Genomic DNA, 21,933 nt, shown 5'->3' on the forward strand with positions numbered 1-21,933 from the left:
CTTGCACGGAGATGACCAAATGTAAGAGTCTAGCTACCAAAGCAACAGACCCTGTTTCCATGTAATTCCAACATTTATGTCAAAAGGATATAACAGCATCACTAATGCATTCACAGGTTAGGAAATTTGAAATTTTTTTCAGGTGAAAACATATATAAAAACCAGTAAAGACAACAACAACAAATCCAGTATAACTCCACAAAGTGGGGTCTGGGAAGGATAGCGCATACGCAGACCTTACAACAACAAACAATAAAGACATGTACCTTATAAACCTATTCCCAGGAACAATAAATGGTAAAGTCGAGAGGTTATGATGGAAATCTAAAACTTAATTTTGCTGGATCCTGCATGCAGAAGAAGACTTTTTTCAACAAGACAGAAATATCCCCTAAGAGAGGATCTAAGTTACCATGTCAGCTCTTTAGGCATTTGTAGACTCTTCTTTTTGCAGTTTATTTAGAATGGAAACAAGGAATTCCAGATGCCTAAAACAGGAAAGATTATCTCTGTCAAGCTATTCAAGAATTGCTCAACAATGAAAAGGAACAATAACAGAAAAGCTGCACCATGAAGACGCAAGTGGCCTTGAGTAAGTAAAGAACAAGTTTAATAAATAGGAAATCCCGACAAAAGAAAAATAACAACAGGGGAACTACATTTGAAACAATAGAACAAAAGCCAATTAAGGTATTCATATTCTCATTCTCTTTTTCCACATTACACTAAAAAACATTATGCAACTCACAACAATTTGCATTAATAAACATAAGGAATAAGCTTGTGTCTAACTTTACTTGCATACTCCATATATCTCTCACCAAAGTTCTCTACCATCAAACTTTCCTCTAACTTAGCTTTATTCCCATAGTACAGCGAGCAAACGACTGCAATGAAGAGAGCGCTCAAAGGCGCCCTAAGTGCAACACAGTAAGCAACAAACAAGAGCATGGTCGAAGCGTAAATAGGATGGCGAACAAACCGATATGGGCCAAACTGTACGACAGCTGTAGGCACAACCACCTTCTCCGAATACTTGGCTAAATACAATGTCGAATGATACTGCATAAACAAAGTCATCAAGATCAAAACCCAAATACCCAAATTGCTCCACCCACCAGGGATAAGATGCAATTCCGGCCCTTCAAACGCCGCAAGCCAATGACCAACCATAACTCCAACACAAAACACCGACTTCTTCCAATTGGTAAGGCTAATATCCCATTTGGGGTCATGCTCTCTCGGGTTATAATCACCATACAGCCGTTTTCGAACACTCACATTCAAGAAAAAGAAATAATGGTACACGAAAAAGAACACAACAGGCCACCCTTCAAGAAAACCATTGAAATGTGCAGGTGGGACTAGTGTAAGCCAAGTGAAAGCTGAAGTAACAATAGCAAATTGCTCTAATTCACTTGCGTCCCCATTTAAATGCTTGTTTAAGCAATAAAAACTGTAACTTGCTAGGCTTATGGCAGCTAACCAAGGCCAGAATAACCACGTCATACTAAAATACATCCAAAAGAATGGATTCAACAGTACATTCACAACCCACTTTGTAGCAGCAATAGTAACTGAAAACACCAAAGCCCACTTAAACAAGCCAAATGGGGTCAATTGAGAAAAACCCATCTTCAGTGACTCCAAAGATAACCCCGTTTTTGTTTCTATTGTATTTGAATGTGAACATTGGACTGGCAGTAATGACCCAAATCTACCATTATATGGCGACCAACAGGAGAAATTCTGGGATGGAGAAGAACTGAAATTGCTGAAGGCAATTGATAAAGAACTACGCAAGTGGGATTTGGGTATTTCAAGATTTCTCCGGGGGTTTAAGTTGTTTACACAGAACTTGCGCACCACCTGTTTGTGGAAAGGTCTGTAAGAAAAGGGGTTATGTTTTGATGATGTACAACAGAAAGAGGGTACCTTTGAGCAGACCAAAATGGGCGCTGCCTCCATTTTGGTTTTGGTATTGGTAGCTGAGATTTGGATAGAAGAAAACTGATCAGCTCATTAGAGCGCTTAGTGAGCTTCTCTGACCTGAAGCCTCATCGTAACTTTGCTGCTATGTTCTTCTTGGATAATCATAAACTTTGCTAATTCACCTTTTTAGGCCAGCAAGCCCGGGCCCAATGGCTAGATAAAGCTTCACGTTAGCAAATTCATGATTACTTTTATTTTCGTCGAAATTCACAAAAGGAATAGCAGAAGCAACAATTACATGCGGAGTCTTGAACTAAAATGTGACAATATTAAAATCTATTAGGAGGTATTTGTTAGCTTAACACATAATTCAAATTGCAAAGAACTTGTTAAGTTTTTAAATTGTAGCTACAATGAAATATATTGTAGTTGTTTTATCTTTCTTCTGAATCAGGTATTTGAGAAGACGTGATTTAACGTTTACTGCAAAAGCATAGTGTTTAATGTCATTGTCATCGAACCTAGACTTTAACTATGCACAAGAGATCACCAACAAAATTTTTGTTCCTATACATCATATAACTTTAACTATGCATAAGAGATGACCATTCACCAACAAAATCTTTGTTCATATACATCATAGAACTGCTTGAAATTTCTCTCTATGTGTCAAGCCAGCTACTGGACAACTTTGATTTTCTTCATTTCCTTGCGCGTGTTAGAGTTGATAGGCTTTTGTTGAATTGTGCACATTCTTATCTAAGAGCGAAACAGAAATAAAGGAGCATTAGCGTTACTATGTTTTAAGTAGGGAAACATGAAACTTATTAGTAACTGGAACAAATGGTGAGATAGAACAATGAGTAATGTTGTGGACCCACAACGTCAATTCAATAAGCCTAATATAATACCAAAAAGAAAGGATCTTTTTCTATGTAATTTTGAGCGTAATTAATATCGTTCACTGTTATGATAAAACTGGCGTATCTAAACTATATACAGAAATCCCAAAACACAATCAACAGAAAACTATAATAGAAAAAGAAACAGACCAATATATGAATTGCTGAAAAGAACCGTTTTTGAAGATTTCAGGACTCTGAAAGAACAGGGGAAAAAGATACACTTATTAGACCTATGTAATAATAACTCAAAACAAAATAGATCTCTGAGTAGTAAGATGGAATCACTTGGCCGAATTAAATATACAAATTTTGAATAATGACATTTCAAGTACTTTATCCTGCATGTATTTAGCACATAATGCAATTAGAGGGCAGTTACTTGTATTCAATTGTGGACCTTTATAAAAACTATGATCATGACAGTATCAGATGGTAAGAATTCTTAATTTTTGAATTTATCAGTAAGATAAAACTTGTACTTTGCCACTTATTGATCTTTTTAACTAAATAAAGTATGACAGTAGATTCAAATAGATATGAACTGAGATACTTGAATTAAAACCCACACAAAACATTTTACCAACTTTAGTAGTGCTAAAACGATCCTAAAGCATATAAACCACGATTGCAATGCGTGTGGAACCAAATATATAATAGTGCTCCTTCAAATGTTGCTTGAAGTAACTGAACCTAGGTTACAAGAATGAAAGATCAATTTCTTTCCCATTTCCTTCTCCAATTCCTACCATCATGTTACCTCACCCATGACAAAAGGGGAGACTGAAAGCGAGTTGGGCACTGGAGAAAAAGAGGGGAAGCGGCATAACAAGATTTGACTGTCTTGATAAATAAAGTAAAAAGACGAAAGAAGAACTATAAGAACGCATTCACGAATAGATCAGAGTATCAGTAGTAAGGATTATAACTTACACCGAGGTAATTATTCGGTATCCCGTTGCAAGCAGATTCTTCACAAATTTTCAAAAATATGGGTGAATCTTCGGTCTCAATTTTACTGGTAATAAGATTGTTGTCACCAATTATATAATATTTAACTTTTTTTTGTTATTGTTAATTACAATATTAACTTAATCAAAATTATTTTTGACTTATTCCTGATATCTTGGAAATATACTTGTCAAGAGAAGCTGAATCAAGAACTTAAATGTTAATCCTATAAAATGAGGGGACATAATAGTACTTTCTTTATAAATAAAGGGTAATTTAGTAATACTAACTCACTTTTGTCTTCCTACAGCTTATATATACATAACGACATCAAAGTACAGAAGTTTGTCAAAGTATTAGCTTGGCTTCTTGAAAAACAGCTCAATGTCGTCTACCAAGAACTCCACCACCGCCACCAGCTGATCACGAAAGATGTCTGGTGGAGGAGGTGGCGTTGGTAGTTCCAAAAATAGACGACCCCACTTTACCTGTAATGACATTCAGAGCATGGTTTCTTGGACTGACTTCATGCACTCTCTTGATTTTTCTCAACACTTTCTTTATTTACAGAACTCAACCTTTAACTATTTCAGCTATTCTCATGCAAATAGCTGTGCTCCCAATTGGAAAATTCATGGCAGCTACACTTCCTAAAAAGAATTACACTTTGCTTGGGAGATGGGTGTTAGTTTAAATCCAGGGCCATTTAATATCAAAGAGCATGTTATTATTACAGTTATGGCCAATTGTGGTGTTTCCATTGGAGGTGGTGATGCTTATTCTGTTGGGGCTATTACTGTTATGAAGGCTTATTATAAGCAAAGCTTGAATTTCCTTTGTGCTCTTCTTCTTGTCTAGACCACTCAGGTATTTCAATTTTCTGTCCTACTTTTGCAACATAACTTAGCAGAGCACATAAATTGAAGAAAATAAATATTACAAACCTTTTAATACGCCCCATCTCAAATTACTACTCTGTACTCTTTAGTTATCCTAAACAGTGTTCACTTTCTTTTAAAAAGAAGTTCTCCTACTCAAGAAAATGAAAGTACAAAGCAGTTGCATGGGACCCATTTGCTCTATGCAGTACAAGACATTTTCAGAAATGAAAACCAAACGGAGTTATTAAAGATACGGAAATAAATTTGTTCTTTTCTGAACCAAAACAAAGAAATAACCCTTTTCTTGATCAATTTAGCATAAACTTCAGCCATTGCCCCTTGGTATATCTCAGGCGCTAAAGAAGTACATGAAAGCCCTAACCCAAAATACAACCAAAGAATAAAACCAAGGAAAACAACAGACAGGAACATGTATAACAAATCTAGTAGAAATCCTGATTGAAGAATTTTGTCAAACACCTTGAGAACAAAATTTATTCGCTATTCAGGGGAAAACACAAGTACCTACCATATTATCAAGGATTGAAACAAAATCAATACAAAATACACAAGATGAGAAGAAGATTACCCAGTAGAAAATAGCAATAGATCGGAGGGGAGGAGCAAGAGAGCACAAATACGAAGCAAAGAGGCGTTTGAAGAAGAGTGCTTTGCGGATAAAACTTGGAAAGTATCGGATATAGTAAGAGAAATCAAAGGTGAATTGATAGCTATTAAATTTGGGCTACACGTGTTGGGCTGCAAATGCAGCCATGAAATAATTTTGGGCCAGGCAAACATGTTGACCATAAGCTGCCTGGTTATCCCCATTTATAGTATAGGAATAGATTGGAGGGATTTTTTCTTTCCTATACCATATATGAAACTTTATTACCAAATATGTGCATATTTTGTAATTTACCTGACCTGTGCACTGTTTTTCTACAATTTTTATACCATTCATTAATTAGTAATTAATAGTAGCTGAATCTTTCTAATATAGCGCGCTAAAAATCAGGAAAAGAATATCCTAATTGATTAAGCAACCTTCAGTTCAAATTTGAACGCAAATCCTTTATCTGATCTCTCCCGAATTTTTTTCGTAATTCAAAAAAAAAACGAAAAGCTTCAACAAACTGAAATTAAATTGTAGAAATCAGTTCGTCGAGTTTCTTCCTCAATCCAGACATAAAAAAAGGTGACCAGTTATTCAACAAAATCAAGTCAAATTATAGAAGTCAATACTGCCGATACTCTGTTCTTCATCTTTTTTTTCTCAATCCACAAATCAAAAAAATAATAAAATATAGAATAATACCTCAGCAACAACACTCAATCATGTCCAAAATCCCAATCAAGCTACAATTGAATGGGAAAAATCTGATTATAAAAAATGGGTCTCATCTCTGTATTTTTTGAGAAGAAGAAGGAATGGAGAAGAGGAAGAAAGGGGAGGGGGAAAACGACGCTGGTTTTAGGAATTAGGGGGAGCTGATTAAAATTGTTATGTTACAAATTCTATGAAAGTCTGATTTTATGTTAATATCTACAAAATTCCTACATTTATCTACAAATAAACTACAAATCAGTTTAAGTATGTATAAATCAGTATTGTTTTTAAGGGTATCTGTAAAATTACTACATTTATACTACAATTAAACTACGATCTATGTTGAAAAAAAAAATGTTGACTACAAAGTTTTCTCTTCATCTACAAAATTTCTTCAAAAAAACTACAAATAAACTACAAATCAATTTTAGTATTGTATAAAGCTGTACTGTTTTAAGGGTATCTACAAAATTACTACATTTATACTACAATTAAACTACAATCTATGTTGGAAAAAAAATGTTGACTACAAAATTTTCTCTTCATCTACAAAATTTCTTCATAAAAACTACAAATAAACTACAAATCAGTTTAAGTATTGTATAAAGCTGTATTGTTTTTAAGAGTATCTACAAAATTACTATATTTATACTACAATTTATGTTGAAAAGAAATGTTGACTACAAAATTTTCTCTTCACCTACAAAATTTCTACAAAAAAAAATATACAAATCAATTTAAGGTTTCAGGGTGAAGCATAGTCTTTAAAAGTTGAATCTTTGAATCAAAGTCAGAAGAGGGGTAGGGGATTGATTGGTTTCAGGGGTGATTTGAATGTAAATATTGTATAGAATTTCGAGATGGACATCAACATTTGACACGCCTGAGGCTGGACTTATGCTTCTCTTCTCCAACAGAAAAATTGAGAGCCCTAGATTGCTTTTGCTTACATACCAGAAAGGCAGTAGCTCTATGTCGTAAAAGCATAAGAATATGATTTTGAATCCGAAAAGAAATAGGAAAACGTGGGCCCTACTATTTCATACGTAACAAAATTGCAATTTCCATCTCTGTATTTTTTGAGAAGAAGAAGGAATGGAGAAGAGGAAGAAAGGGGAGGGGAAAAACGACGCAGGTCTTAGGAATTAGGGGGATAGAGAAACGTGGGATATATGGACACCTTTAATTAAGGAGTAAAAACTGCCCATTAATTAGACCCTTAATTAAGTATGGTATAGGATTGGTAATTTGGTATACTAAGTGTAATTAAATCAAACCTTAAACATTGAGGGTAATAAGATTTCCTATGTGGCATAGGAATGTAAAAATTGGAAACTAGCTAGGAGTTGCCCGGGCTGAGCCCGGGCCCAATTATTGTGATACTTTTTTTTCCTCCTATTAAGTTTCCTAGGACAGTTGAAATTATATTTCTGTAAAAGATCCGAATTGCCATCCCACTATAACTATTTGTATGATTAAAATGGTGATTCTCAAATATTTCGTAAACTACTCTAGACAATTTGGAACTATAGTGTGTATGAAAGACCAAGCGCAGTTGACAATTGAGATGCAAAACAGGTGATATGCATCTCCATAGACACAGCGGAAAATTACTTTGTTCACCAAAAGAAAACACCGATGAGCTAAAAGAATGATTTAATATTATTACTGCAGCAACAATAATTCAAGTTCATAATAGGAATAGAAGAATACACTGTACACAATTAATAAGAAAGACAATCTAGTGATACACAAAACAAAAATATACCTTTCAGCATAACCGAAATTTTGATCTTGTCGATATAAAAAAATCTACAATACACATTAGTTACAAGGAGGACTGTCTATAGTACTAACAAATATATCTCTAGATATTTTACCCTTCTTCTGGGGCAGTCAAAATGGAATTATACAAGCCACAAATCCAAATGAGTTCGATTGTATAAGTTTGTTTTCCTGCATTTTTATAAATTAACGTGATTAGTTCTGAAGAATGCCAATAAATCCAACAAATTATTCTCAACGAAAGCTTCATGTGATTCATATGAACAACAAAAGTGATGCGCCAACTGGATAATCACATGCCCTCAGCAACTACATGATAGAAATGAAATCATCAATGTAGCAATAAGAGTATCTTTACAAAACTAAAATAAAAATCATCCAAAGAAAACAAATTAAAGGAGTCCAAGAAAATAGAAAGAAGGCAACTAAAGAGAAACTCAAACTATAAAATAACAACTACAGTAAAACAATGACAAAAATATTGTACCACAGTAAAGATTGCTTACGATGTTATTATATATGGGGAACTAATTGAAAATCCACTTGACCCACATAGGAAAACCTCGGCTAGTAACATAATGAACTATCTTCACACTATTAATATCAAATCGAGCACAAGGAAAATCAGAAAGCGAGAACAAAAAATTCCTCTGCCCCTCTCAACTTCAGCATAAATTAATTGTTTCTACATATCATTAGTAACCTGTTTGTGATACTTGCAATGTAATGGAATACTTTTACAAAATCCTAACTATTCAGATTTAATATCCCAAAAAAGAAGATGTGGATGGAAGATTGCAAATTAATACACAAGTCAAACCAACATAACAAAATCCCACCAAACCAACAAATCAAAGGTAGAGCGGAGAAAAATAATAAACCACTGAAACTTACATCTCAATAAACTAAGCGATCAAATTGATTAATAACATGGGCAATATTTACATAGCAATAGTGAATCTCACACACTGAATGCAGATATGTTCTCGGACTGGCAGTAGCTCAAGCTTTTACCTGAAAAGAAGAAAATATCTTTAGAAGTGTATTGGGCAAAATTGTATTTATATATATATGGTGACGTGTTATCATGACACGTGAGATGGTCAATAAATTATAATTAGCTACGATTCAAGAATTACAAAGCAGGCACGAGTAAGAAAAAAGGAAGAGGCACGGGACAAGCGGATCAGCGCCCGTACCTGTCTAAGTTTATTTACATCCGATCAATGGAAAGAATGAACCTGGCTAGAAAAGGATGCAGATACGGCATTTAATGAGTATTAAATGCTGAGTCCGTTAAGGAATATATACATTCAATATAATGATTATGTAACGTAGCATTCAATGTCATTAATTACTCATAATAGCCTCATTGTGATTTAGACATAACGGACATTCCCAAAGGAACCTATAAAAGGGAGATATGTAATCAGTTGAGTGAGAGAAGGCACTATTGAAATATACTCTGATTTACTAGCTTTCATACCTTACTATTTTCAAATTTCTTTCTTTATATACTCTTCCGATTATCAGTAACCCGTATTCTTCTAAATTCTAAGCTTTGACTAAAAATCTATTTTTTGGTTAAACAAATTGGTTCCGTTACCGGGAATCTGATAATCAACTATATCTCAACTTGATTTTCTGTGTTGTATCAACTATGTTGAACAACAATGACAACACCCAGGGAAACCAAGAAAACCAACAACTTCAAGGAGATCTACAAAACAATAGTGCTTTAGTTCCTTCTCCACAAGGTTCACCTCGACGATCTCGTGAAGGAACTCCTGAAGGGTCTCACACTGAAGAACACGTTCAATTTGAGAATGTTGAAGCTGTGGATGATGCTTTACAAAAAATTATCGCTACTCAGGTCAACAAAGCTCTGCAATCTTTTGTTAATCAGTTACCTGTTGCTCCACCCACACCTACTCCAAACAACAATACTTTGGAGAATCCTCGCTCTGGACTGGTTAATTCAGGTAGTGGTGGAACTCCCAGTGAAACACAGGAGGTAGACCTAGGTAATCCAGTTAATTCTGATTTACAAAATCTAGTACTAACATTGCAGAAACAGCTTAAGGAGCAAAATGACCGCATAGAACAAATACCCGGAGTACCGCCCGTGATCAAAGGAGTAGATATAGATAAATATTCTCAACAGCCATGGAAGCCAAGCGCCGCCCCTCTCCCAATTCCAAAGAAGTTCAAGATGCCTGATATTCCGAAGTACGATGGAACAACAGACCCACGAGACCACGTTACTGCATTTACAACAGGTGTCAAGGGCAATGATTTGACTAAGCAGGAGATTGAATCAATCTTGGTCGAAAAATTCGGTGAAACACTCACTAAAGGGGAATTAACATGGTATTCTCTTTTGCCTGAAAATTCTGAGCTTGCAGAATTATTTATCAAAGCACACTCGGGGGCTCAAAAAGTTGAAAAGCGAATGGAAGACATCTTCAAAATCAAGCAAGGAGATTCGGAGTTGCTTAGAGAATTCGTGGATAGATTTCAACGGGAAAGAATGACGTTGCCACGAGTACCTGACAATTGGGCGGCCATAGCCTTCACCAGCAATTTGAATGAGAAAAGTTCAGAAGCCACGAGGCGACTCAAGGAAAGCCTTCGAGAATTCCCAGCAACAACGTGGAATGATGTCTACAACAGATACAGTACAAAGATGAGAATTGAAGAAGATATCATTTTACGACATAAAACAGAAGAAAAAGTAAGCTCAAGGCGCGTAGAAAATGAAAAAAGATCTGGTAAAAACAGATACGAGCCTTACATGGGACCTGCGGGAAAGGACTCACAGTCAAGGCAAGATAATCAAAGGTACGATCACAACCGTAGAAATAGGGAATCAGGATCCTCGTCAAGGTTCGGAAACGATCGGAACACACGAGGGTCACGAGATGATGATGGAAGTCTAAAGGCAAGGTTCGGTGGTTACAATTTCAACGTAAGCACCTCTGAACTCGTAGCTGTTTTAAGAAGCATGAGAGATAAGGTACGATGGCCAAAGGAGATGAGATCAAATCCAAACAGACAAAACCCTGATCATTGGTGTGAATTTCACAACGACCACGGGCATAAAACAGCAGATTGCAGATTTCTGCAGGGTGAAGTTGACCATTTGTTAAAACAAGGGTATCTCACTGAGCTATTCAGTGAAAAAGGTAAACAAGCATACATGAAGAACAGGCAGGAGCCTCCGAAACCACCCTCGCCCAAAAGAACCGTCAATGTTATAAGTGGGGGCGAAGATATCAATGGCGTCTCATATACTGCAGCTAATAAGACTTCCAAGATAACAATCACTCATGGGAAGCGGTTGCGACATGTACTGGAAGAAGAGAATATTACATTCAATGATGCAGATGTCGAGGGTCTCTTAAACTCCACATAACGACGCACTGGTAATATCTTTACTTGTACATGGCACTAACGTGAAACGAGTTTTGATTGATCCAGGTAGTTCTGTAAATATTATTTTGATACGAGTATTGCGCGAGATGCAAGCAGAAGATAAATTGGTTCCAAAAGCGCATACTTTGTTGGAATTTGACAATTCTAGTGTTGTGACGAAAGGAGAAGCAGTACTTACTACATTTGTAGAAGGCGTTGTCAAAGATACCAAATTTCAGGTCGTAGATATGGAAATGGCTTACAACATGATTCTTGGGAGGCCATGGATCCATAACATGGATGCTGTTCCATCAACCTTACATCAAGTTATTAAATTTCCATCACCAGGGGGAATATGTCAAATTAGAGGCGATCAACAAACATCTAGAAGCATCAATTCCGTTGCAGATTCAACTATTAAGGGTGAAGACAAATAGCAATTACAGAATTCAGGTGAGGGTAACATGGCGTCAACCTCAACTGAACAAGAGCAAACAGATGTGGATTCAAGACCTGATACCATTCAAGAACCAGAGGAAAATGAGAACATCAAAACAACGATAGAAGAGTTAGAGGCTGTGGTTTTATTTATACACTGGCCCGAGAGAAAAGTGTATATAGGAGCCAATCTTAGCCTGGAGGTAAAGCGTAAGTTGATTGAATTTTTAAAAGCTAACGCAGATTGTTTTGCTTGGTCCCACTCTGACATGACATGGATACCACCGGAGGTCATGACTCATAAATTAAATGAAGATCCATCATACCCTCCAGTCAAGCAAAAGAAAAGAAAGCAAGGAACTTTCAAGAATCAGTTCAAAAATTACTAAAAATTGGTTCAATCCGTGAGGTAAAATATCCTAACTGGTTAGCTAACACTGTTGTGGTTCCTAAGAAGAACGGTAAGTGGCGAGTCTGTGTGGATTACACAGACCTTAATAAAGCCTGTCCAAAAGATTCTTTTCCTTTACCGCACATAGATCAACTAATTGATGCTACTGCAGGGCATGAGCTATTAAGTTTCTTAGATGCATATTCAGGCTATAATCAAATCAAAATGGACCCAGGAGATGAGGAAAAAAACTTCTTTCATAACAGACAGGGGAACTTACTGTTATAAGGTAATGCCCTTTGGTCTTAAGAATGCAGGTGCGACGTATCAGAGGTTAGTTTCCCAAATGTTTTAAGAACATTTAGGTAAGACCATGGAGGTATATATAGATGATATGCTAGTTAAGACTCAGCATTCAGAAGATCATATATCGCATTTGTCTGAAACGTTTAAAATTTTACGGAAATATAATATGAAATTGAACCCAGAAAAATGTGCATTTGGTGTGGCATCAGGTAAGTTTTTAGGTTTTCTTGTTTCTAACCGTGGTATTAAAGTGAATCCTGCACAGATTAAGGCCATTGAAGAAATCTCTGATGTACTTTCAAACAAGAAAGAAGTTCAAAGACTGACAGGGAGAATCGCTGCTTTGGGAAGATTCATTTCTAAATCATCGGAAAAATATTTTAAATTTTTCCCAGCCCTTAAAAAGCAGGATCATTTTGAGTGGAATGAGGAGTGTCAACAAGCACTTAGGAATTTAAAAACATACTTATCAAATCCACCTTTGCTAGCAAAACCAAAGGCTGGGGAGAGACTTTTCATCTACCTTACTGTTTTAGAAGTTGCGGTAAGTGCTGTTTTGGTTCGAGAAGAACAAGGTAAACAATCCCCTTTCTATTATGTTAGTAAATCTTTGTTAGATGCGGAGACACGGTATCCACAATTGGAAAAATTAGCACTTGCTTTAATCATGGCATCTAGAAAGTTAAGAGCATATTTTCAATGTCATCCCATTGTTGTAGTGACTGCATATTCCTTACGCAATATATTGCATAAGCATGAATTATCAGGAAGGTTAGCTAAATGGGCCATAGAACTAAGTGAATATGAAATCACATACCTACCTAGAACAGCAATAAAATCCCAAGTATTAGCCGATTCTGTAGCCGACTTTAGCCAAGGGATGCAATTAGAAGAAGAAAAAGAAGTACAGCTACTTAATGGGGCTAATCCAAGAACATGGACCTTATTCACTGATGGCTCATCTAACGTAAAAGGTGCAGTGTTAGGAATTGTCTTAGTACCACCTACGGGTGAAATTATCAGGCAAGCTATTAAATGTCACTCCATAACTAACAATGAAGCAGAGTATGAAGTTGTGATTGCAGGTCTAGAATTGGCACGAGAACTTGGTATAAATCAAGTAGTAATCAAAAGTGATTCGCAACTCATGGTTAATCAAATACTGGGGACTTACACGGCTGGGGAAACAAGGATGCAACGACACTTGGAAAAGGTACGGGAACTGATAAAGCAATTCCAAACTTGGAAGGTCATACAAATACCAAGGGATGAAAATGCTGAAGCAGATGCCTTAGCCAATCTCGCATCCGCAGCTGATGTGACAAATGATGCAAACGCCTCAGTTATACATTTATTTCATTCAGTTCTCGAACCTGATAAGAATTAGGTAAATTTTAATAATTTAACTTGGTATTGGAGGAACGAAATTGTTGCTTTTTTACAGTGTGGTACCGTCCCTGATGAAAAGAGAAAAGCGCATGCACTTCGAAAAAGGCTGCTCGTTACTGTTTAAAACAGGGAAATCTTTATCGTAAAATGTTCGATGTTCCCTTAGCAAGATGCCTCGGACCTTCTCAAATGGAGTATGTAATGAGGGAAATACATGAGGGGCATTGCGGGAATCACGCAGGAGGAAGATCACTGGTGAGGACCTTGATTAGAGCAGGGTACTATTGGCCCAAAATGGAAGAAGAAGTGGAGAGTTTCGTGGCTAAATGTGATAAATTCCAGAGGTGCGGTAACAATATGCACAGACCAGCAGAATTATTACACCCAGTCATTGCACCGTGGCCATTTATAAAATGGGGGATGGATATAGTAGGACCGTTACCTTAAGCGAAGGGACAGGTAAAGTTTCTGCTCGTACTTACTAATTATTTCACTAAATGGGTGGAGGCAGGAGCATTTAAACAGGTGCGAGAAAAGGAGGTTAAAGATTTCATTTGGCGAAACATCATCTGCCGATTTGGTGTACCAAAGGAAATCGTATGTGACAATGGCCCTCAATTTATCGGAGCTCAAGTCACCGAGTTTTTTTAGAGTTGGCAAATTAAAAGGATTACATCTACACCTTATCATCCAGTGGGTAATGGACAAGCAGAATCAACAAACAAAGTCATAATCAGCAATTTAAAGAAACGATTAGAGGAGTCAAAGGGCAATTGGCCTGAAGTGTTGCCCGGAGTTTTATGGGCATATCGCACAACAACAAAAACGAGCATAGGTGAAACACCCTTCTCTTTGGTTTATGGAGCTGAGGCACTAATCCTGGTTGAAATAGGAGAACCAAGCACGAGATTCTCATAAGCAACACAAGAGTCTAATGATGAAGAGATGCGGGTCAATTTGGATTTATTGGAAGGCAGGAGAGAAGCTGCGTTAATAAGAATGGCAGCACAAAAACAAGTGATCGAACGATATTACAACAGGAAAGCACGCCTGAGATACTTCAAAATTGGGGACTTTGTGCTTAAAAAGGTTTTTCAATCTACAAAGGCAGCCAACGCGGGTAAACTAAGTCCAACCTGGGAAGGACCCTATAAAGTTCGTGATATTGCAGGAAAAGGAGCATATGAATTGGAAACAATGGACGGGAAGGTTCTTCCTTCACATTGGAATGCTGTTCATTTGAAGAGATACTACTTCTAAGGAAAAACCCACGGTCTAGTATCACCATGTGAAATTTTATTTTTTGAATTGTTAAAATTTTACTAACTATTTTAGATGATAGGCAAAACGCTAACCCGTACTGAATGATGAGACACGACCTGTAAGGCAAAATGGAATAAACTAAAATTCCTGGCCTAGGGTTACAATTATTCTGATAGAATTATAAACGGGTTAAGCAGTCTTCATCTATAATCGTACCCTCGAGTCCCGTATGTATTTCCTTTTCAGGAAAAGGACCAGGTGAAAGAGACTATCAAGTGCTCGAGGCTTCATACTTCAACACTCAAACACTTGGGGGACTACATAGTATACACAGTTGCGTGTATAAAAAAGGCAAAGAAGATTGAGAAAAAATCAAGCCTAGAAGAGCCAAGTACGAAGTGAAAGTTACGAAGTAGTCATGGCCTTCATCATAGTGTTCTTTCCCATGAGAACAACGGAGTTACCTCTCAAACCCTTCCTAATGTTTTGGAGCTAAGGGAATCCAATACATCTCAAAACGGTTAGGGTAAAGACTATGTACTAAAACGGGTTATAAGGAAAAACCCTGTATCTATTGTTCTACTTTTTGTAAAAATCTGTTACAAGGAAAACAGTTACGAGAAAGTTATAGATGTAATTCAAATACATGTGAAGAAATAAAAACATGTCAGTTATTTCAAAGAAACATGTGTATTCCTATCTCTTTTATCGTATGATAACACCATTATGAAGTTGAGACGTCTTCTTCATTAAGTGTCGAAATATAAAAGGGCCCTCTTTTACAAAACTCATGTTATTTAGTCATGAGATTAACAGAAGCATTTTCAAAGAACAAAAATGCAGACTATTCTTTAAGTCCTTGAAAATAAAAGGCAAGAATAGAACAGACGGAAGTTTAATGATACTAAGAACTTCTTAATATTTAAAACTAAAGACTAAGTATAAACTTAGTCATCAAACTGTTTATATAAAATGCCCCATGACAAGACTTGGGGACTTGTACTTCTAAAATCAACCCTCAACTGATAACCAAGGGTTTGATTACAAAAAAGAAAAAACTATCACAAGAATCCAAGAACTTTAAACATAGTTTTCCAAATAGGTACCTGCAAAAGGGGAATTTAAAGCAAATGTAAATCTTTTCACTAAGAAGAAAGAATTGAAGAAGGACCATCAGCGGGCTCAACTGGAACAGCATCGTCAACAGATGAGGGTTGATCTTCAATCACAGTAGTTGGAGCATCAACAGACGAAGTCTCAGCTTGGCTGGCAACAAGAGGCACGGTTGAGCTTGAAGAAGGTGCGACACCCGTGGCAATTTCAACGATCACGGGGACTTCAACTGCGGGAATCTCAGCCAAAGAAGTTTCAATCACGGGAGCTTCAACCTCGAGAGATGAAAAATCTTGTGTTTGTTGAGCTCGTTCAATAGTCTCATTTACCTTGGCTAATTCTGATTCCAGGTTGAAACCTTCTTGGCCCATTTCCACTAAGGTGTCACGATGAGAATTTAAGAAAGCCCAACTTACCTCAATATCGGTTTTCTCTTCAAGGAGTTCATAATCTTTCTCCCAAGCAGCGACTTCATTTTTAAGTTCTTCGTTCTCAGCCAAAACAGAACTATAAGATGATTGAAGGGTGGCATGAGAGCTCTCTAAGGAACGTACCTTGTCCACAGAAACTCGAAGTTCCTCTTGTGCCTGTGAAAGGTTTTGCACAAGCTCCCCGGCATAAATTTCTTTCTGAGCCAACAAAGCCCTTAGAGCCCTATTTTCTTCGTTGGTATTGGATAACTGCTCCGAAAAGGAAGATTCAAGACGTTCTTTTTCCTTCTCAACTTGGCTTGAGGAAAACTTAATCACCGCCAGCTCTAAGGTTAATGTTTGAACTTGCTGCTCTAAGGTATTTTTTTCTCTCCTGCAAATCCTCCATGTCGATTTGGGCACCTTCAAACTGGTCTTTCCAGTTGTTTGCCTCTAACTGAGAGCCACGGGCAGCCTCTTCTGCATCATGGGAAGCCTTCTCCAAATCATGTGCCAACTTCTCCAAAAGGGAGAGCTCAGTACCAATGAGATTGGCCTACATAAACAAAAAAAAGGAGAGGTCAGAATTTCAAAGTCAGAAGTTTTTATAAAATAAAGGGAAAGAAAATACCTTTTGAGTGGCATGCACTACATCATTCATGAGGGTCAGGTTAGTATGGCTTTCAAGTTTAGCTTTCTCAATGGGGCCAATCAAATGCTCGAGCCAAATATCAGCTTGACCGGATTTTCTCAAAAGGCTGTTGTTGGCAAGAACCTCAATGGTTACGCTCCTCATAGCAGCACCCCTACTTGAAGAGCCCACCTCCGCATGGTGAACAATGGGGGGAGGATTTGCTAAAGGGGGAGCGGTGGAAGGAGTAAAAATAGTGGAGGAAGGGACAAAAGCGATAGTTGATGAAGGTAAAGAAGAAATTACAGGTACGAAAGATGAAAAAGAAGACAAAGGAAGTTCATCTAGAACAGGTCTTAAGGCTCCACTACCAAAACCACTAGAAAAAATTTGATCTATTGACTCACGAGTGTCGTGAGGAGAAAAATCACCATCAGGGATGATAACTGGAGTAATAAAAGGCTCGGAAAGAGATAGGTGAGGGGAGACTTCAGCCTCGTCTTCAGAGACGATACGTCTCCTGGCTCGTGGTCTTGACATCAAAGAGTCCTCGTCTTCTTCCTCTGAATCATCTTCTTCAGCGACCTTTCTTTTTACATAGCACAAGAATATATCTTGGGCTGAAGAGGTACGAATACCTAAGGAGTCACGAGACGCCATGACGGCCTCTGCAGTAACTCCTCGAATAGCAAATCCTGATAAAAAGAAGGACAAAAGTTAGAACAACGAAAGTATTTATATACAGACAAGGTAAAAATGGAAACCCTTACCATGAGTTTTTACTTTCCAACCGTAACGGTTAGAAAGGGTTTTCCATGACCTACCCTCTATTAGGGCAGTCTTCAGCAATTTTTCTACCCAACCACGGAAGTTGGGCACAGACTCCACAACACTCATGGTTGCTGAAAAGAAAAAGAAGTAATATTAGGAATGTAAGCTTCGAAAGAAAAAAGGCATGAGGAGGATTTAGTACTTACGTGCAAAGTCCACTTCTCAAGGAAGGGAACGTTATTTTCACCCACTAAACCAGCAGTGAGGGCAGCAACAAACCGGGCATACCAGCCACTGTCGTTATCATCCTCGGGGCTCACTAAAACCCTCTTGCTTCTGGCTACAAGGGTAAATATGCCGTTGCGGAAAAGCCTAGGGGAATAGAGGTGAATTAGGTGGGGAAAAGTAAATTCGATATCTGCCATGTTAGTGAGGTGTCTTAAGCAGGCAACAGACCTCCAAACAATCGGGCCAATTTGACCTAAACATCGTCGAAAAAACGACAAAAGTCTAAGATGACCGGGTCAATGGCCGGTTTAAACCTTAGAGTGAAGGGATATGTGTAAACAAAAGAGAATTCGATTAAGTAAGACGTGATCCTTTGATTTGGGTTAGGAACGATGATTGGAAAATCGTCACTCCAATGACAATCCTTACGAACTATGGGAGTTAAAATATCTGTGATTTGAGTAGGGAAAGGATCAGCACGATTTAAGGAGGCAACTTGAGTCCTAAGGGACTCTCTATCATGATGAAAAGAAATTTCAGAAGGGACTATTTCCTCAACTAGAGGCTCACGAAGTGGCTCAGAGGAATCTTTGTTTCTAGAAGAACTCCTCTGAGAATATGAACCTCTAGTCCCAGAAGGGGGACCAGAGCTAGAAGAAGGAGTGGACGTACTACCACCACGAGCAGATCCTAGGCTACAGAGTCTACCCCCTCTTCTATGTCTAATCGGAGCATTGGGGAAGCTATCTAGAATGGGGGTTCTCCTAGGGTTAGGGTTTGGTGAAGCCATGACAAAGAAGGTTGAAGTGAGGCGGAAAAGAATAAGAGGGTTTTGAAGGATTAGAGTGTATGATACGCTTTATGTGGAACAAGACAAGTAGAGAAGTTATATTTATACTAATGGGTAACCGGCAAAAGGAAAAAATACGATGATGGAAGAACCAAAATAATGATAACTAACACTTCGTGAACAGTGAAGCCGAAAAGAAAGCCTGAGAAAGTGCTGCAAAATTGTGGAACCAATAAGAGGACGACACGTGTCTAATGCATTAAATAGAAGTGATAATTGAAGTGTCAACTCTGTCAGAGCATTAATGGTGACAAAAATTCTCCTTTATTGAATTCCACTTCCCAAATATTCAAACTGATGAATAAATGAAAAGTGGGGGGACTATCTGTATTGGGAAAATTATATTTATATATATGGTGACGTGTTATCATGACACGTGAGATGGTCAATAAATTATAATTAGCTACGATTCAAGAATTACAAAGCAGGCACGAGTAAGTAAAAAGGAAGAGGCACAGGACAAGAGGATCATCGCCCGTACCTGTCTAAGTTTATTTACATCCGAGCAATGGAAAGAATGAACATGGCTATAGAAAAGGATGCAGATACGGCATTTAATGAGAATTAAATGCTAAGTCCGTTAAGGAATATATACATTCAATGTAATGATTATGTAACGTAGCATTCAATGTCATTAATTACTCATAATAGCCTCACTATGATTTAGACACAACGGACATTCCCAAAGGAACCTATAAAAGGGAGATATGTAATCAGTTGAGGGAGAGAAGGCACTATTGAAATATACTCTGATTTACTAGCTTTCATACCTTACTATTCTCAAATTTCTTTCTTTATATACTCTTCCGATTATCAGTAACCCGTATTCTTCTAAATTCTAAGCTTTGACTAAAAATCTATTTTTTGGTTAAACAAGAAGAATAATTAGCTAAAGCATGTTGACAGCCACAGATGCAAAGTAACTGGCGTCTCTTTGGTTTTCCTATGAACATATCTGCTCGCTAGAGAACAATAACAAAGCTTGAAGTACGCTAGATTTTGGTTGTACTTTGGATCATGAATTTATATCTTTTAGGACATGGCAGGCTAGCCGATTAAATTTATCAAGAATTTCTTGGAATTTTGGAGTTTAGATTATGTAATGAGCTAAGAAATAATTATGATTTCATAAATTGCGGATATAGATTTTTTCATGGGACAAATGTTATTGAGATAATCCTAATAATTGACTCAGCTACCTTTTAAGTATTTTGATGCGGATAAGGTGATCAATGAATATACTTTTGAGTGATGTTCGTGTATTGGGAAAAAGTTGAATTTATATTGAAGATGACGTGGCGTGACACGTGGACTGGACAAATAGTCAAAGTATAACAATTAAGAAAAAGGTACGGGAGATGACAGGTACGAGAAGAGAAAGTGAAACAGGCACGAGAAGCAGTTTAGATACGAGTCTCGTATCAATTCGAGTCATTTAAAGCCAGTGGATCAAAAGGCATTGAAAACATGGATCTGAAGACAAAAAGGAGTCCAAATTCAGTATTAAATACCTGATACGTTAGAAAATTGGTATTTAATAGGAATGATTGTGTAACGGCTCATTTAATATCATTTATTGTCCATAATTGTCTCATTAAAGCTTAGGTTTCATTCCTTTATCTAGAATCAACTATAAAAGGAGGAAGTTGTATTGGGAAAAGATAATGGTTGACATCATACTGAAATAAAAACTTGTTCGCTGCTTTATTATTATTCTCAGAAAGCCTATTATTCTTTTTTGGTCTCTTGATTATCAGTAACCCGATTTTTCATCTCAAATTCTAGTTTTAACTGAAATTATATTTTTTGGTTAAACAAATTGGTTCCGTTACCGGGAATTTGATAATCTATTTTTTTTAAGTTACATTCTATCTGTTGTTATCATCATGTCACACGACAATAATAACAGTGAAAACACCTTGGGAAACCGTGAAAATCAAATGCATCAAGATCAAGGAGATTTGCAGAACTTTAACGTGGTCCCTTCTCTTCAAAATTCACCACGTCAATCTCGTGAAGGCACTCCTAAATCACATGCTGATGAGCAAGAGCAATCAGAACATTTTGAGGGACCTAAAGAAGCTCTGCAAAGAATAACTGATGCACGGGTTAGCCAAGCTCTTCAGGCGCTAGTTAGCCGGTTACCTGCTGCACCGTCCACACCTTCGCCTAATAACAATACGCTGGAGAATCCTCGTTCTGGCCTTGTTAATTCAAATGAAGGAACCCCCATTGAACCACGAGAAATGAATCCAGGTAATACAAATAATTCTCATTTACAAAATTTGGTACTAACTTTGCAGACACAGCTCAAAGAACAAAACGAGCGCATCGAGCAAATCCCTGGAGTTCCCCCAATAATCAAAGGAATAGATGCGGATAAATATTCACAACAACCTTGGAAACCAAGTGCTGCTCCCCTTTCAATCCCTAAAAAGTTCAAAATGCCTGACATTTCAAAATATGACGCCGATCCACGTGACCATGTGACAGAATTTACTACAGGGGTCAAAGGAAATGATTTAACCAAGCAGGAGATTGAGTCCGTGTTGGTCAAAAAATTTGGTGAAACACTCACCAAGGGTGCACTAACCTGGTATTCTCTTTTGCCTGAAAACTCTATAAACTCTTTTGCTGAGCTTGTAGATTCTTTCATTAAGGCGCACTCAGGAGCACAAAAGGTTGAAAAAAGAATGGAGGACATCTTTAAAATCAAACAAGGGGATACAGAGTTGCTCAGAGATTTTGTTGATAGGTTCCAACGTGAACTAATGACTTTACCCCGTGTACCAGATAATTGGGCTGCAATAGCTTTTGCGAGCAATCTAAATGTTAAAAGTTCTGAAGCCACGAGAAGACTTAAGGAAAGCCTTCTAGAGTTCCCTGCAACCACGTGGAATGATGTGTATAACAGGTACAGTACGAAGTTGCGAATCGAAGAAGATACC

The 21,933-nt window shown here is 37.3% G+C and overlaps 1 protein-coding gene across 1 annotated transcript; it reads right to left on the minus strand.

Moving 5' to 3' along the window:
- LOC109213809 lies at positions 584–2,237 on the minus strand. The gene has a single exon (XM_019377645.1). The coding sequence runs from the start codon at positions 1,966–1,968 to the stop codon at positions 760–762; it is 1,209 nt and encodes a 402-aa protein (XP_019233190.1). The 5' UTR covers positions 1,969–2,237; the 3' UTR covers positions 584–759.

The sequence above is a fragment of the Nicotiana attenuata genome, chromosome 2 (genome assembly GCF_001879085.1).
Source record: "Nicotiana attenuata strain UT chromosome 2, NIATTr2, whole genome shotgun sequence".
NCBI lineage: Eukaryota > Viridiplantae > Streptophyta > Magnoliopsida > Solanales > Solanaceae > Nicotiana > Nicotiana attenuata.